Source organism: Doryrhamphus excisus, chromosome 11 (assembly GCF_030265055.1).
Source record: "Doryrhamphus excisus isolate RoL2022-K1 chromosome 11, RoL_Dexc_1.0, whole genome shotgun sequence".
Taxonomy (NCBI): domain Eukaryota; kingdom Metazoa; phylum Chordata; class Actinopteri; order Syngnathiformes; family Syngnathidae; genus Doryrhamphus; species Doryrhamphus excisus.
In genome coordinates this window covers 15,471,884-15,490,072 of record NC_080476.1, presented here as the reverse complement: position 1 = coordinate 15,490,072, position 18,189 = coordinate 15,471,884, and the positions used below count along the sequence as shown (strand labels likewise).

Below are 18,189 nucleotides of genomic sequence, written 5' to 3'. Positions count from 1 at the left end.
AACTTTATTTTGTTTGTTTATTGTTTATTATTTTGTTTTTTTTGGTTTCCCATATTACAACTTTTAAAAATGTCATATTTCAATGCTGCTACTAAATTTACATTATTTTATTTTATTCTCCTAAAATTGGGACTTTTTTTCTCTTAATATTTTGCTTTAATGCCCATAAAATTACAGATTTTTTTTCAGTTTCTGCTGTTTGTTTTTAAATTTTCCAACTATTTCAACTTTTTTTTTGTGAATTATTTTTTGATGTCCGATATTTTGTTTATTTTGTTATATTTGTTAATATTGTCATAATTCGACGCTGCTACTAAAATGACATTTTATTTTATTCTCCTAAAATTGGGATCTTTTTATCTGCCCCCCCCCCACCCATGCAAAATAACCTGCACAAGTCTCTTTTCATGAATTATTTTTATTATTTCAAATGCAATTCTTTATCGCCATTCTGAATGGAAAGTATGCAAAAGAAGTCATTTACATTAGCATTGAGTACGCTAAAAAAAAAGAAAAATGAATGAAAATAAGAAAAATAAAAACAAAACATCAGCAAAGTACTCACTAGCAGACCGTGTACTGTGTGTACTACACAACATGGCCACTAGGAGCTCGTCATTAAAAGCAGCTGTGCTGTATATCGTTATTCCCTCAGCGACTGAGGCCTCCATGAGAGTATCTCGTATCGGCGTTCTCGGGATACAACGACAGCTCCTCTGTGCTGCTCAGCCCGTTGTTGAGTTCTGGAAAAAACAGCAGAATTCGATTATTCTTTTTCGGAATGTCGCCCGTGTTTTTTTTATTAACCTTCTCCATCAAACATTGAACGTCTCACCTGAGACAATGAGCTTCTCCTTCATGATGTTTACGTCCCGACCGCCGCAGCGATTTGGCACAGCGCTCAGCATAATCTGCTCCGGGTTACAGTTGTGAATTCCGCTCATCCTCCACCTGATCCGCCACCAACAAACGAAGACAAAACGCAGAATTCACCGAAATATTAGACATCATTAACACTTAGATCAGGGGTCTCAAACACGCGGCCCGCGGGCCAAATGTGGCCCGCAGGACACTAGTTTGAGGCGTTTGCCTTGATATGAAAGTTTAATGTTTGATATGGATGCTGTATGGTATCATGTACCCAGAAAAAATTATTACGTTTGATTAATGTTCATGTTAAAGGTTAAATAACTGTTAATAGTTATCCTCCCTATCCGTGTGGAAGTGGTAAGTTTTTGGCTATTTAAGTTTAAAGGAAATAACTTGAAGGCTACCGTTTAGGTCGCTAGCTCTCTAGTTTGCGAGTTAGCATGTGTCTCAAGACCCTGCAGTTGCGGGGCAGTGAACGGCATGATATCAAAAACATGTTTTTTGAGGAATACCTGGAATATGAAATGATAAAAAATTTTCATTACGAAGATATTTCAAGAAAACAACCTGACCGGGTCATTTTTGACCCACTTATGGAAGGTTGGGGTAGTAACACAAAAACTAAAATTTCTTAAAATGTATAAAAGATAAGTTAAAAATGTTAACTGCATGATATCAAAAATATGTTTTTTGAGGAATACCTGGAATATGAAATGATAAAAAAATTTCATTACGAAGATATTTCAAGAAAACAACCTGACCGGGTCATTTTTGACCCACTTATGGTCAGTTGATTTTTAAAGAAAATCTTTCAGTTTTATTTTCGGAAGATTATGACTTTTTTTCCATAATATTTTGACTTAGTTTGACTTAGAATAGTTTTATTTTTGGAATATCATGACTTTATTTCCATAATATTTTGGCTTTATGCCCAACTTTTTCCTCAACCAAATTTTCCAAAATTTACAACTTTATTTTCATTTTCCAAATTTTTCAACTTGCTTCTTAAAGAAAATCTTTCAGTTTTATTTTCGGAATATTATGACTTTTTTTCCATAATATTTTGACTTTATGCCCAACTTTTTCCCCAAACAAATTTTCCAAAATTTACAACTTTATTTTCATTTTCCAAATTTTCCAACTTGCTTCTTAAAGAAAATCTTTCGTTTTTATTTTAGGAATATCATGACTTTTTTTCCATAATATTTTGACTTTATGCCCAACTTTTTCCCCATCCAAATTTTGCCAAATTTACCACTTTGTTTATTTTGTCATATTTGTTCATATTGTCATATTTACAAGGCTGCTACTAAAATGACATTTTATTTTATTCTCCTAAAATTGGGACCTTTTTTTTCTCTTAATATTTTGCTTTTATGCCCATAAAATTACAGATTTTTTTTTCCATTTCTGCTGTTTGTTTTTAAATTTTTCAACTATTTCAACTTTTTTTCATGTAAATTATTTTTTATGTAATATTATACCCTGATTTTCATAATAGTTTGGCATTATTGCCATAATATTATAACATTTATTTATTGACATTTTATTTTTTTGAGGAATACCTGGAATATGAAATAACAATTAGGAAGATATTTCAAGAAAACAATCTGACCGGGTCATTTTTGACCGACTTATGCATCTAAAGGGTTAAACACGGAATTGAACAGCCTGCCTGTAAATAAATGTGCTGATGTACACACAATCATGCGTTTCTAAGGGAATTCATATTCATAAGCGGGAAGGCAAACATGCTTGAAAGACGTCCGAGGGATGTCGGGGGCAGCAAAAGGAGGACAAACAAGGAGGCGGAAACTACGCGTGCAGCGTTACCTGATCATATGAAAGCTGACAAATGGCGGCGGGCGGCAGAGAAAGGTTGACGCAGATCAGATAAAGGAAGGACATCAGAGGACAAAGACAGGAAGAAAGACGTTACAAATGTTGAGAGGATAAAAGACAGATGGGTGAGGTCAGCTTTTCAAGCAGCTTCCTGTGGATTTGTTTTGGTTTAGACTTTTTTCCAGTGAGAGTTATTATATAGTTAAAAATGAAAAGGATGCAACATATTTTTGCATATTTTTTCCATAATAGTTTGGCATTATTGCCGTCATATTATAACATTTTCATTAACACTTTATTTTCAGAATATCATGACTTTATTTCCATAATATTTTGACTTTATGCCCAACTTTTTCCCCAACCAAATTTTCCTAAATGTACAACTTTATTTTCATTTTCCAAATTTTTCAACTTCCTTTTTGAAATAAATCTTTTAGTTTTATTTTCCGAATATTATGACTTTTTTTCCATAATATTTTGACTTTATGCCCAACCAAATTTTCCAAAATTTACAACTTTATTTTCATTTTCCAAATTTTTCAACTCGCTTCTTAAATAAAATCTTTCAGTTTTATTTTTGGAATATCATGACTTTATTTCCATAATATTTTGGCTTTATGCCCAACTTTTTCCTCAACCAAATTTTCCAAAATTTACAACTTTATTTTCATTTTCCAAATTTTTCAACTTGCTTCTTAAAGAAAATCTTTCAGTTTTATTTTCAGAACTTTTGCGCAACTTGTTCCCTAACCAAATTTTCCAAAATTTACTACTTTATTTTGTTTATTTTGTCATATTTGTTTATATTGCCATATTTCAAGGCTGCTACTAAAATGACATTATTTTAGTTTTATTCTCCTAAAATTTGGATCTTTTTTCTCTTAATATTTTGCTTTTATGCCCATAAAATTACAGCTTTTTTTTCCAATTTCTGTTGTTTTTTTGTAAATGATTTTTATGTAATATTATACCCCAATTTTCATGCTAGTTTGGCATTATTGCCATAATATTATAACATTTTCATTAACATTTTATTTTCGGAATATCATGACTTTATTTCCATAATATTTTGACTTTATACCCAACTTTTTCCGCCAACCAAATTTTCCAAAATTTACCACTTTATTTTGTTTATTTTGTCATATTTGTTTGTATTGTCATATTCCAACACTGCTACTAAAATTACATTATTTTACTTTTATTCTCCTAAAATTTGGATCTTTTTTCTCAATATTTTGCTTTTATGCCCATAAAATTACAGCTTTTTTTCCATTTCTGCTGTTTTTTTGTAAATGATTTTTATGGAATAATATACCCCAATTTTCATATTAGTTTGGCATTATTGCCATAATATTATTATAATATAACGTTTTCATTAACATTTTTTCAGAATATTATGACCTTATTTGAATAATATTTTGACTTTATGTCCGATTTTTTGTTCCCAGTCAATTTTTCCAAAATTTACAACTTTATTTTGTTTATTTAGTCATATTTGTTTATATTGTCATATTTCAACACTGCTACTAAAATGACATTTTATTTTATTCTCCTAAAATTGGGACCTTTTTTTTCTCTTAATATTTTGCTTTTATGCCCATAAAATTACAGCTTTTTTCCATTTCTTCTGTTTGTTTAAAAAAAAATTACCCCAATTTTCATAATAGTTTGGCATTATTACCATAATATTATAACATTTATTTATAAACATTTTATTTTCAGAATATCATGACTTAATTTCCATAATATTTTGACTTTATGCCCAACTTTCTCCCAAACCAAATTTTCCAAAATGTACCAAAATGTACTCCAATTTTTTTTTAACTATATTAGGAAAGCAGGAAGTGAACAAATGTAACAGTTACTGATTGTAAAAGTACCAGATGGAGGGGTAGGATTTAATAAGCTTTGCTTCTTCCTACTCCTTTTGGACATGTGGAACTGTGAACTGATTATGTGATGCATTCAATTGTAGTCTGATGCATGTTCAAATGAAATTAAACCATTACCATTACTATTACCAAAATCGTAGCGGCAGCAATTAGGACTATGAGAAAAAAATGCAGCAGATCAGGCAGGATGGACACATGAAGGGAAATGCAGCTTAGTAAGCACATGGGGTGAAATAATATTTAATAAAGTGGACTTTGGCATTCTGATATTCAAGCAAAGCCACCAAAATAATATATTAAAGGAGATAATGGACGGCCATGAAAGGATGTTCTATTGTGCTGACACTCTTCCTCTACTTACTTCTGAAAACTGAAGATTCCGATCACCACAGCCAGCGAGACGAGATCAGACGTGACCCAAATGAAGCCGTAAGCTTTGTGGCTCTGAAAGAGAATAGAGTGCTGTAGTTCCCCAAAGCGCCACCAGAGGGGGCGCTAAACAAGTCAACAAAGCTGCCAAGACTCCTCCAGTGTTGTTCCCTGCTGAGTTGCCTGTCCTTGTCAGCCTTTGTCCTTTACTTGCCTTTTGTGTGTGTGTGTGTGTGTGTGTGTGTGTGGTGTCAGAGTTGTTTACCATGAGCCAGATGGGGTAAGGCACCTTTCGGAGGACTTGGGGGGCGTCGGAGGACACGGAAGGCACCCCGCTACACCACAGGAGCGAGTACAGCCACGGCTCATTCACCGGGTAGACCGTCACACTCACATTGTTGGCTAGATACTCCCTGGTGGGGGGTTTGGGGGGGTTGGAAATAGACCATGACTGCAACTAAACTCAGTTACGCGTTCGAATCCAGCATCCGTTTAGTCCCGCACGGTGTCTTACTGTATCTCTTTGTGACTGGCCTGGCTGTAGTGAAGGGTCAAGCTGCTAATGCCCCGCTGCTTGATCTCCGACACCGACAGCTTCTCGTTTGTGGTCTGCTGAAAGCCCCTGACCCGCCCCCGGTCCGTGTCTGGGGTCCACGTCACCTGGTACAAGCATGTAAGATAAGATCCGAGTACAGAACACAATCAACCATGGCCGACGGTACTCACCCTCTTATGGGAAATCCCTGCTTTCTGCATGGCCCACATCGTGTCCATGAACCAGCTCCAGTGCCGAGGGTGTCCCGGCGGGGGTCGGCGGATGTTCAGTAAAACCGAACTGTTGGCTCGGACCGCCAGGCGAAGCATATCCAACAGACTGCAAACCGTCTGGTTGCCGATTCTGCCCCGATCCCTTCCGGTCAATGTCCGGACTGTCCAGTAGGGGTCCCTCTGGGGAAAAAAAAACATATAGTTGAACCTTGGTTAGCGTCAATAACCCCTTTACAGAAATGTACTCTAACCAAGTAATTGTAGTTTTATGATGAATGAAAGGGATAAATGAACATACATTGGAACCTTGGTTAGCGTCAATAACCCCTTTACAGAAATGTACTCTAACCAAGTAATTGTAGTTTTATGATAAATGAAAGGGAAAAATGAACATTTTGGGTTAATTTCAGTTATCATTTGGACCGAGAGAGACTTTATTGATCCAAAAGAGAAGTTAATTGCTTACAGAGGCTCAATTGCAGTTGAAAAAGACAAATAAAAAGCAATGCGATATGACTCAGAAAATACGGTTTGCATATTGCAAACTGTCTGGTTGCCTATTCTGGTTGTCTGTCCAGTCGGGGTCCATCTGGGGATGGAGGAAAATAAAACATACATTGGAACCTTGGTTAGCGTCAATAACCCCTTTACAGAAATGTACTCTAACCAAGTAATTGTAGTTTTTATGATGAATGAAAGGGATAAATGAACATACATTGGAACCTTGGTTAGTGTCAATAACCCCTTTACAAAAATGTACTCTAACCAAGTAATTGTAGTTTTATGATGAATGAAAGGGAAAAAATAACATTTTGGGTTAATTTCAGTTATCATATGGATTGAGACAGACTTTATTGATCCAAAAGGGAAGTTAATTGCTTACAGAGGTTCAACTGCAGTCGAAGGAGTCTGTCCGCTGTCTCCTCGATTGTCCGATAGATTTTATATATGAATTTAGAATTCTTTTATGCATGGAAAAACTATAAAAACATTTTTTGAGACTTGTGGCATAACTGTATTAGTTAGCAAGAACTACAAAGTCAACCCCTGATGACATAATAGACAGGCGACTTCCAGTTTCCGTTTCCGCGTATTAGCAAGATGCTAATACGGACGTGTTGTGATTAAAAATACAAACCCACACAAACATCAAAGGTCCTTACCTCGAGAAACCACCGACCCGCGTTGAGGGACCGTAACTCTGTCCAGTTGAAGGACGAAGCGTCGTCATGCTGCCTGTCTGGAAAGACCGTCCCGACTTCCGTGGTTCGTCTCAAGGTGTGATCTCGCATGAGAAAAGGAATCCCGTCCACGCTAAATGAGATACAACAAAATAGCGTAACTTTCGCTAAACAAACCTGACGACAAAATGGCTAAAATGTCATTAGTATAACGATCAATGGAGAAAATGTGTGGTCATGTGACACAGTACCCCAGCATCCAGTCTATTAAAGCTGAGCGACGACTATAAAGAACTTCAAAGTGGCCGGAATTCATTAAATATTAAAAGAGTTTGCACGGAAATGTCATAAATGTGTCATTTATGAACCTGAGAGTGACGTCAGCCTCCAGGGAGCTGGCGCCATGCAGGAGGGCTCTGTTGAAGGACACCATGGTGTTTTCTGGGGCCAGCTGGACCACAGAGAAGGGATAGTTACCTTTTTATGTTGTCCACCATTGACGTACTTCACACAAATTCAAAGTCTATTCAGAGTCAAAGTGGCCAACTCACCATTGGAGCTCCACGTCTTCCGATAACGTCCGGTCGAGGTTTGAGGCCGTGGTGGTCCATGATGCAGGAGCAGGTGAATGTGAGCGGTGCCAAATAAAGGGCCAGGAGAATGATGATGTAGATGATCAATACCATCATTTGGAAATCTAACACATGGAAAAATGGAAAAAAAAATTGTCGTTTTTGCATTTGGTTTAGATTACATACTGGTGGTCTACCAGTATACCAGTGGTCTACCACTATACCAAATCTGTCTATAGACCCTTTAAGGTTACCCCACTTATTGCCGATAGGATTTAGAATTGGAATCAGAATCAGAACGCCCTTTATTGTCATAAAAATATCAAAAATATCAAAAAACATTTTGGAAAATATTATATTATGGGAATAATGCCATACTTTTTTGGAGTACATTTTGGAAAAATTGGTTGGGGAAAAAGTTGGGCATAAAGTAAAAATATTATGGAAATAAAGTCATGATATTGTGAAAATAAAATGTTAATAAATCAATGTTATAATATTATGACAATAATGCCAAACTATTATGAAAATTGGGGAATAATATTACCTAAAAAAATCATTTACAAGAAAAAAGTTTAAATAGTTGGAAACTTTTAAAAGAAACAGCAGAAATGGGGGAAAAAGCTGTAATTTTATGGGCATAAAAGCAAAATATTAAGAGAAAAAATGTCCCAATTTTCAAAATTTCGACCAAAAAAAATAAATAATAAAGTTGGGCATAAAGTCAAAATATTATGGAAATAAAGTCATGATATTCCGAAAATAAAATTGACAAAGATTTTATTTAAGAAGCAAGTTGAAATATTTGGAAAATGAAAATAAGAAATTAGGGAAAATGGGGAAAATGGGGAAAAAAGAGCAAAGAGCGAAGTTCCCACTGATGATATGCTTTTTCCACCTATTACAAAATAATATAATATAATATAATAATGTATAACTGTCTCACTGAATAATGTATAACGATATAGCTGACTTCACCCATCACCAGAAATACAGTACAAAAAAAGCTGTAATTTTATGGACATAAAAGCAAAATATTAAGAGAAAAAAAGGCCCCAATTTTATGACAATGACATTTTTAAAATTTGTAATATGAGAAACAAAAAAACAAACAAAATAAAGTTGTAAATCTTTGTAAAATTTGGTTTGGGGAAAAAGTCATGTCTGACTGAAAACAAGTTCTCCTCCTGTCCCGTGTGGAAGTGGTTAGTTTTTTGCTTTTAAGTTTAGAATAGTTCATCGGCTTTCTAATTAGCAACTGTCTCCCTGCAGTATTGGAGTTGCGCAATGTGATGTAAACAATGAATAGTAGAAGTGTAAAAGTGTGTTATTTCATGTATATGGGGCTTGTATAATATTAAAAACCATATTTAGAAAATAGTAAACAGGTTTTTTATGCTCTAACTGAAAAATATTCAATTTATTAAGATTGAATCGTATACCGCGGACATTCATTCATCACGGTTTGGGTGTGGAACCAACTAACCGCTGTAAACGAGGGACGAGCATGACAAGAATACGTAGTGCTGGATTTGTTTTTTGCGAAAATCAAACAGAAGAGAAGACTTACTGGATCTCTCCCTGCGGACCACATATCCAGCGACCAGCCAACTGAGAGCCGTGACCGTCGTTAGTGCTCCGATATGCAGGAACGGTGCTGTGAACTGATATTGAAACAGGTTTAAGTCCTAAATATGCATCATGTATTTATTAATTAGACTGATTGTAGTTAATGGGCAATATTAGTGGTTTGGAGTGCAAACTGACCTGCAGCGACACCAGCAGGACGCCCCACTCCTCGCCCCATACATCTTCAACAGAGACAACCCCAGAGATGGTGGTCAGCAGCGTAGCCAGCACTCCGATCTGTGAACACGAGACAATGAGGAAGTAATGATGTGTTTGGAAAAGCTAGCACGGAGCAAACAACAAACGATGGAAGTCACTCCACCTTGTGCAGCCAGTAGAGATTCAACTGCTGACCCAAGGATATGTGGAAAAGTGCCAAGATCTGAGGAAGAATTCAAGTTTTATTCTCGGAATTCTGCAATCAAAGTGCGCTTTGATGAAAAATATTTTTACCATCAAAGCTGAAATATAGCTGAATCCTACAATGGTGGATGCCACAATGGGGACCGTCTCGTCCCTCCATTCCCCGGAGCGGTTATAGACTGACCTGGAGATTAGATTCAACAGGTTAGAGTTGGTATTTATATGAGTGGGTTCTGATAATTAGGGATGTCCGATAATTATCGGTAGTGATTATTATTAATTTTCCCGCGATCATTAAAACATCTTTGTGTAATAGGTGGGAAAAGCATGAGTGGGAACGTCGCTCTTTGCTGTTTTTCTCCCATTTTTCCTAATTTCTTATTTTCATTTTCCAAATATTTCAACTTGCTTCTTGAATAAAATCTTTGTCAATTTTATTTTTGGAATATTTTTTCCATAATATTTTGACTTTATGCCAAACTTTTTCCTCAACCAAATTTTCCAAAATTTACAACTTATTTTGTTTTTTTTATTATTTTTTTTGGTTGAAATTTTTAAAATTGGGAAATTTTTCTCTTAATATTTTGCACTTATGCACATAAAATTACAGCTTTTTTTCCCATTTCTGGTGATGGGTGAAGTCAGTTATATAGTTAAAAATGAAAAGGAAACATATTTTGCAAAGCGACACATGTAGATATGCTCAATTATATATTATTATTATTATAATAAAAAATGCATCTTTGTGTAATAGATGGAAAAAGCATATCATCAGTGGGAACTTCGCTCTTTGCTCTTTTTCTCCCATTTTTCCTCGTTTCTTATTTTCATTTTCCAAATATTTCAACTTGCTTCTTAAATAAAATCTTTCAGTTTTATTTTCGGATTATCATGACTTTATTTCCATAATATTTTGACTTTATGCCCAACTTCTTCCCCAACCAAATTTTCCAAAATTTTACTTACCAGTTGAACTCATTAAAATCATTCTGAGCCACCAACCAGAAGTAGGCCCAAAAGAGAAGCAGAAGGAAGGAGGTGCTCAGGATCACAAACCATGAACATTCCCACTGTAAAAATATGAAGATAGATCATTGGAAGGTTTGGGTTTTTTTTAACACTAATCCAAACATTTGGTCTAAACCAGGGGTCTCAAACTCAAAGGGAGACAGTAGTTAATTAGAAAGCCGCTGAACTATTCTACACTTAAAAGCAAAAAACTAACCACTTCCACACGGGACGGGAGGAGAACTTCTTTTCAGTCAGTTATGACTTTTCCCCCCAACCAAATTTTCCAAAATTTACAACTTTATTATTATTATTTTTTGGTTTCTCATATTAAAACTTTTAAAAATGCCATTGTCCTAAAATTGGTACCTTTTTTTCTCTGAATATTTTGCTTTTATAAATTACACTTTTTTTCCCATTTCTCAAAGTTTGAGGCCCCCACCTTGATACCAAAGTTGAATGTTGAAATGACAGCTTAAAGATGTGTGCACACCGGACACAATTAACATGATTTTGCCCCCGCCCATACTGTTACCCTACCCTGTTACCCCGCCCTGTTTTGCTTTGGATTAGCAATGAAGCTAAAGGCTTATGACGCTGGGTTACAAATAAATGCAGGAAATGATTTGGAATCAAACGGAAAATACACGTCAAGATAAAGCATCTCATCAAACATGTTGTTAAAGTTACGACGCTGCTCCCAGATGGAACTGAGTACGATGCTAACTTGCTAATTGGGTCAAATTATTAAGTTTAATTAATGTTCATGTTAAAGGTTAAATAACTGTTAATACTGTTAATAATTTGAATCTGAAAAAACATTTTTCTCTACCAACTGTATGTGGTTTCTTACGTTTTTCTTATTTGTTGTTTTATTATTATTTTACTTATTTATTAGTGATTGATTGATTTACTGTCTTTATTCTTAATTTGTTTATTTTTTTTATCTTATTTTGTGTATAGAAAAATAAAAATGAAGATATTTGAGAACAGTGGAATGTTTTATCAGATATTTTGGTGTGGAAAACCGGAACCAAAGTACTGAAAAAGTGTAGGGTATAGCACAGGGGTGGGCAAACTACGGCCCGGGGGCCACATCCGGCCCGACAAGTGTTTGAATATGGCCCGCCCAATCTTTCAAAAGTATTTAATTTAAACTCAACATACAACCTGGCATCATGGCCTGAGCCAACCTTTTGATGGTTGTATCAATTTCGTTGTTTGACATGGTCTGTTGTTTACAAAGTGCTCCTGAAAAAAGAGACACAAGCACATAATAATAATAAAAATTATAATAATAATTATTATATTATTATTATAACTATTATGATTATTATATTTATTATATTAATGCTAATTATTATATTAATTATATATAATAATATTGTTATATTTGCATATTTTACATAATAATAATATAATAATTATTATTTTAATTTTATTTTAATTATTATAATATTTTATCATTTTTAAAATATTTAAATATAAATATAAAATAATAAATAATAATAGCAGATTGCATGACAATTTTACAGATACAATAATACCAGGTGGACTGTTACGTGTTAGTTTTTTTAATTGATTTTTTTTCCAGTTTTGTTTTTTTTTTTGAAAACCTGATGCGGCCCCTTCACCCAGAACCTAGCTCCGGTAGCCCCCGGAGTCCCTGGTCTAAACCCAATGTAAACAATTCATTCAACTGTTTTGAACATTGTTTTGAACTTGATTCCTTCTACTGACTCGAGTCACTGACTGAAGTGGATTGGGTACTCGATTTAATCAAGTCACTCGTTAGCAATTTTTTTTTCCCAATTCATCAATCATACATCAATCCATCAATATACAAGCTAGTTGATTGGTACATTTGTATCCTATCATCTGAGTTGGTCTTCGAAGTTGATATGTGGGGCAAAGGTATGAAGAAGAGCTTGTGCAACACTCGAGGATTCTCTTCTTCGGTAGTTAACAGGATCAGGAGCTAATGCCGTGTGAGAGGAGGCCAAGGCGATGATAGGCCACTCGACACATCCTGCTGAGTATTGATCAGCTTTGGCATCTCACCAGTCTGAAACGCACTATTCCGAAGGCTTATATAAGAAGCCGGGAGACAATTAGCGCTCGGTACGAACAGGAAGACAAGGGAATCGACCCTAACCGCAGACTCTAGTGGAGTCAAAGTATCCTGGTGGCAAAACAGCATCATATAAGATCGAGAATATGTAAACAATTTGGTCTTTTGGAAGAATTTTCTAAACGACTACACAGATTCTAAGATCATACAAGTGACCGTTCAAGATCCGTCAAGATTTGGAAGAAGACCCAAACTGTCATACTCGGATTGAAGGAAATTGGTTCGGATGTTCAAGAACAACCCCAAAACCACCAACATTCAAGTCTACCAGTCTAGTTAGCCAGATCTTGCTAACAGTTATAACAGCATAGTGGCTGAGATTCCACTGTAGTTCCCGATCATCGAGATGAATGTTTGGCGTAGACACAGTCGGACACGACGTTCCGGTGGACGGTTTTGATTCGGTGTCCATTTCAAATCATTTTTCTTACCCTGGAGCTGTCGTCTTGAGAGCGTTGGTAGCGTTTCCAGCGGCAACCATAGATGCCAGTGACGAGGGACACAAACACTTGCTTCTCATAGACCTGGAAGGGTTGGTGTTTCACCATGCTCCTCTAGCCTCAACGTACCACCAGCTTGTTAGCATCCCACACTAGCCTGGGAACTCTGGAGATCAGATCAGATGCGGTATTAAAGATGTCGGAATTGATTAGCCTTTTCTTAAAAAAAAAAAAAACGCTAATTACAACAATGTTTAACGGACTGAGGATGCTTCGACGATACAGGAAGTCTTTGACTTATCAGATGTAGAATGACTTTATGTTACATATTTTCTCGTGTTCGGTCAAAACGACCACAATTACGATTGGCTGATCACGTTTCACTTCTTGACAGACTAAATTTTACAGTAAGGCTTCCAGATGAATGGGATGACATCTTGCTATGAAGGCTTGTTTACACAAAACAATGAGAATATGATGACAGCACCGGACTTTGTTTGGGGTAATAACTCCTGTAGGGGAAGTCAACATCGTCAAAGATCAGTCATGTCAGAAAGAATCATCCAAAAAAGCATCGAAAGTTTTAGTCGGATTTCATTTGAACAAGAAATGAGGTCAATAATTATTTACGAGATTTAAGACTAGTGATTTATCCCAGCTGTCTTCGGGCAAGAGTTTATAAACAATATGATTCAATTTGATTCTACAGTTAATGTTTGTTGATGTAGTCAAGCAAACGAGTTCACCGAGCTCCCGATACCATTTCAAATCATTCATTCTTTCATTCGTTTTCTACCGCTTTTCCTCACAAGGGTCGCGGGGGGTGCTGGAGCCTATCCCAGCTGTCTTTTTGGCGTGAGAGGCGGGGTACACCTTGGACTGGTGGCCAGCCAATCACAGGGCACATATAGACAAACAACCATTCACACTCACATTCATACCTATGGACAATTTGGAGTCAAAAAAATTGGAGTCAAAAATTGTCAAAGAGGTCAACAGTCTGACATACTGTGTCATCTTTCAAAGAACACATTACTAACAGCACTAAATTCATCACACAGCAACTTAACACTCAAATGATTCATTCATACATTCATTCATTTTTGTACCGCTTATCCTCACGAGGGTCACAGGGGGTGCTGGAGCCTATCCTAGCTGTCTTTTTGACGTGAGAGGCGGGGTACACCCTGGACTGGTGGCCAGCCAATCACAGGGCACATATAGACAAACAACCATTCACACTCACATTCATAGCTATGGACAATTTGGAGTCGCCAATTAACCAAGCATGTTTTTGGAATGTGGGAGGAAACCGGAGTACCCGGAGAAAACCCACGCATGCACGGGGAGAACATGCTAACTCCACACATAGATATCCGAGGGTGGGATTGAACTCGGGTCTCCTAGTTGTGAGGTCTGCGCGCTAACCACTCGACCGCCTTGCAGCCCTAACTCTCATTATGTCTACTATATTGGGGAATATGAGTGTAAAGTTGACTATAGGGGTGTTAGTTCATGTCTAGAGGGCTCTACTAATGTTCATTCATTCATTTTCTACTGCTTATCCTCACGAGGGTCGCGAGGGGGTGCTGGAGCCTATCCCAGCTGTCTTCGGGCGAGAGGCGGGGCACACCCTGGACTGTGGCCAGCCAATCACAGGGCACATATAGACAAACAACCATTCACACTCACATTCATAGCTATGGACAATTTGGAGTCGCCAATTAACCAAGCATGTTTTTGTAATGTGGGAGGAAACCGGAGTACCCGGAGAAAACCCACGCATGCACGGGGAGAACATGCTAACTCCACACATAGATATCCGAGGGTGGGATTGAACTCGGGTCTCCTAGCTGTGAGGTCTGCACGCTAACCACTCAAACACCGTGCAGCCTAACTGATTTGATATTGATCCATATTATATTACATGACTAATTTAGTTAAGGTGGTATTTAACAAGACAAAAAGGCATTACTAGTTATTTTTTATTCATTAATAACACCATAAAGTGTATTTTTAGCAACAATACTTGTAATATTTCCCAAATACTCGCAACTGCAAATCCGAATGAATAAATGAGATTCAATTGTCGTACAGTATCTGTCTATTATTAGCCTTTTTATATCGGTCACTGTCTTTCATCATTCATTCCCTCATAAAAATTCTATGTGTGCGTTATTAATATCCTTACCCTTTCAGAGAATTAAGCCAAAATAGAGTCTCCACTCGTTCCACCATATTGCTCATTATCCACAATGACATGAAGGCCTGGAGACAGAGAAGCTAATTTACTTTTTTCTCTCTGTAGTACATTTTGTGAGCCACTGCAGTACGTTTATTTTAATACAATGGTCTATATATTTAAAAAAAAACTCAGATTCCTCTTGAAGACCGTAAATGACGTACAGTAACTGAGGTTCTCCAGTACTTTGGGATTGCAACACAATGTCACCTGACATCGCCATAAGCCCTCGGCTTCACATAAGCGTGTTGGCGTTGTAGAGACGTTGGACGCAGTATTTGGCAGCCATGGAGAGTCGTTTGTGCCCCCGGGGGGTGCTGTTTACACCTGACACTGACATTTATTGTCCTTCGACTCGATGGCTATGTCACGTGACGTACACGTATCAAAACGTGTGTTTGATTTCGAAACATTTCGCAGGTAGATGTTTTTGGATTTTGAATCATAACACCAATATGATGACTGTGACTGATTACCGTAACGGTTTTCTTGTTAATTGGGTAGCAAATTGCCCCCCCATACTGTCAACCATGATAACAAAATTGCTCGATGACAGCCCGGTAAAAGACAGGTAATCGTTGAAAGATGGTAAGACAAAATGGCAAGACAACGAAATGACGCTAAGAGAGTACCGAAAAGAAGCCACTGCATCATGAAATGACATCATGGAATATCAGAAAAGATATCAAGTGTATTAAAGGAAATAATATGATAATAATGATAATAATAATATATTTTTTTTGGGGGGGGGGGGGGGTTGCCCAGCATCCACAATCCTTCTCTTTTCTGTGCGTTCTATCTAAACTGCCATTAGCAGCCAGCTAACAATGTACATAATGGGACATCAATATACTTTTATATAATAAATGAATAAATCAATGACTTGAATAATTTAAAAAATAAATTGCTTAAACTAACAAATTATTTCATTATTAATCTATTTAATCTGAATTAATTTTTATTTATTTAAATTAACATGCCATTAGCAGCCAGCTAACAATGTACATAATGGGACATCAATATACTTTTATATAATAAATTAATAAATCAATGACTTAAATAATTTAAAAAATAAATTGCTTAAATTAACATATTATTTCATTATTAATCTATTTAATCTGAATTAATTTTTATTTATTTAAATTAACATGCCATTAGCAGCCAGCTAACAATGTACATAATGGGACATCAATATGCTTTTGTATAATAAATCAATGACTTAAATAATTTAAAAAATAAATTGCTTAATTAATTAATTATTTCATTATTAATCTATTTAATCTGACTTAATTTTAATTTATTTAAATTAACAATTCATGCAATTATTAAATGAAATTGTTACATGAATATATTAATTAACAAATTCGACCGGTATGGCATCAGAGGGGTGGTTTTAAATATTATTAAAAGCTGTTTAACAAACAGGGAGTTATTATTATTATTATTATTTAATTAAGGAAGTCTGTAGTCACTTATTAATGAACACAATTTCTGCCAACTTTAATTAATTCTTACTGAATAAGGTAACTACAAATCCTGTAAACGTTACTAAAACACATATATACACATATTTTTCATTTAACTGGAAAAATGAAGTGGATATTTGAATAAATAAACACGAATCCCTATTCCACTTGAAAGCAACTCATTAGCATGATCATTACCATTAGCATTACCGTAATACCGTTAGCAACAAGTTCATTTGAGTGTTATGATAGTAGCACCAAGATAAACAAACATCACTGTAATAACACCACAAAGCATGAAAAGCAAGTGAAATTATTATTATTCTCTTACCAGAACGCAGCCTTTATTTTCCTTTCCTGAGAAGTTTAAATATTTTTAAAGAGTTATTCCATTAGACGACAGCATGATGTTAAAGCAGTTCACTTTCTTTTCATTGGACTCAAAATGACAGCGACGATCGTCAAACATGAGTCTACTTCAGGTTGAGAAAAAAAACAAACAAAAAAAATATAATATTCTAATGTTTTATTCCAGTCATTTAGTGAAGGTAGTTGTTGCTGTGGCGACAGAAGAAAACCAGATTACCAATCCTCCTCGAGATGGGAGGGGGAGGAGTTATGATGCCCGCTGGAAAAAAAAGAGCACACTGTAAAAAAAGTCACACTTGTCTAATGTGGACACTTCATTCATTTGCTGGAGTGCAAAAAATGGGTCATTTGGACTGCAACACATTGGAAGACTTCCATTGGTTCTTGGGAACTTTTTGGGGCATGTAGTGAATATTCTATTACAATATGTACGATGTCTCCATCTGCTAGACATGCCAATTCCCGAAGAACTCAAAGTGTACCAGTATAAGGATGAAAGGACAGTAAAGATGGTGTGTGTCACACACATTATCAGCCTTTGTATTGTTGTTTTCTTATCCATTCTCAACACCAAGACAGGTACAGCAGTTAAGTCTTGTAAGAGATCTATTCCTAGCTGCCGGGGATTAACTATTAGCTCAGATTAATTGCGTCACATCCCTCTAATCCCTAACACTTTACAGGTACTAGTCACTCCACGAGTAAGTAATCCTACAACTTTCTGTTGTTCTTCAAGTACAGTGGATATACGCTCATTGCCCTGCAATTTTTTTCAGTTTTAAAATAGTTTTCCCCAGAAAACACACCTCATTCACTATGAAGTGATAATAATAATTTATAAATATGTAATAATACTGTTAAAATGTACTATATTCATGTAGTACTTTTAGATAGACATTCATTTCTACATGTTTATATCTTCATGCATCACTCATGTTTTTTCATCAAATGCTTAGTGTACTGTGAAGTCTACTTCAATTTGCATTTGTCCTTTGTTGGCCTCTAGTGACGATTAGGAGTATTGCAGTTGTACAGAAAATATCTAAA

The 18,189-nt window shown here is 35.9% G+C and overlaps 1 protein-coding gene across 3 annotated transcripts; it reads right to left on the bottom strand.

The window, feature by feature from the left end:
- Positions 1–398: 398 nt before the first annotated feature.
- On the bottom strand, positions 399–17,381 carry gdpd5a (glycerophosphodiester phosphodiesterase domain containing 5a). Of its 3 annotated transcripts, XM_058086984.1 has the most exons (17): positions 17,105–17,381; positions 13,057–13,231; positions 10,453–10,556; positions 9,577–9,670; positions 9,446–9,505; positions 9,262–9,360; positions 9,065–9,158; positions 7,474–7,619; positions 7,291–7,373; positions 6,905–7,055; positions 5,700–5,921; positions 5,488–5,633; positions 5,239–5,386; positions 4,966–5,048; positions 2,704–2,718; positions 836–951; positions 399–743 (listed from the first exon to the last, which is right to left on the bottom strand). In XM_058086984.1, exons 2-17 carry the CDS (start codon positions 13,171–13,173, stop codon positions 652–654), a joined length of 1,770 nt encoding a protein of 589 aa, XP_057942967.1. In that variant the 5' UTR covers positions 13,174–13,231; positions 17,105–17,381; the 3' UTR covers positions 399–651. The 3 variants fall into 3 exon arrangements, with proteins under 3 accessions (XP_057942967.1, XP_057942968.1, XP_057942969.1); XM_058086985.1 differs by lacking the exon at positions 2,704–2,718 and having other exon boundaries at positions 836–963; XM_058086986.1 differs by lacking the exon at positions 2,704–2,718.
- Positions 17,382–18,189: the final 808 nt, after the last annotated feature.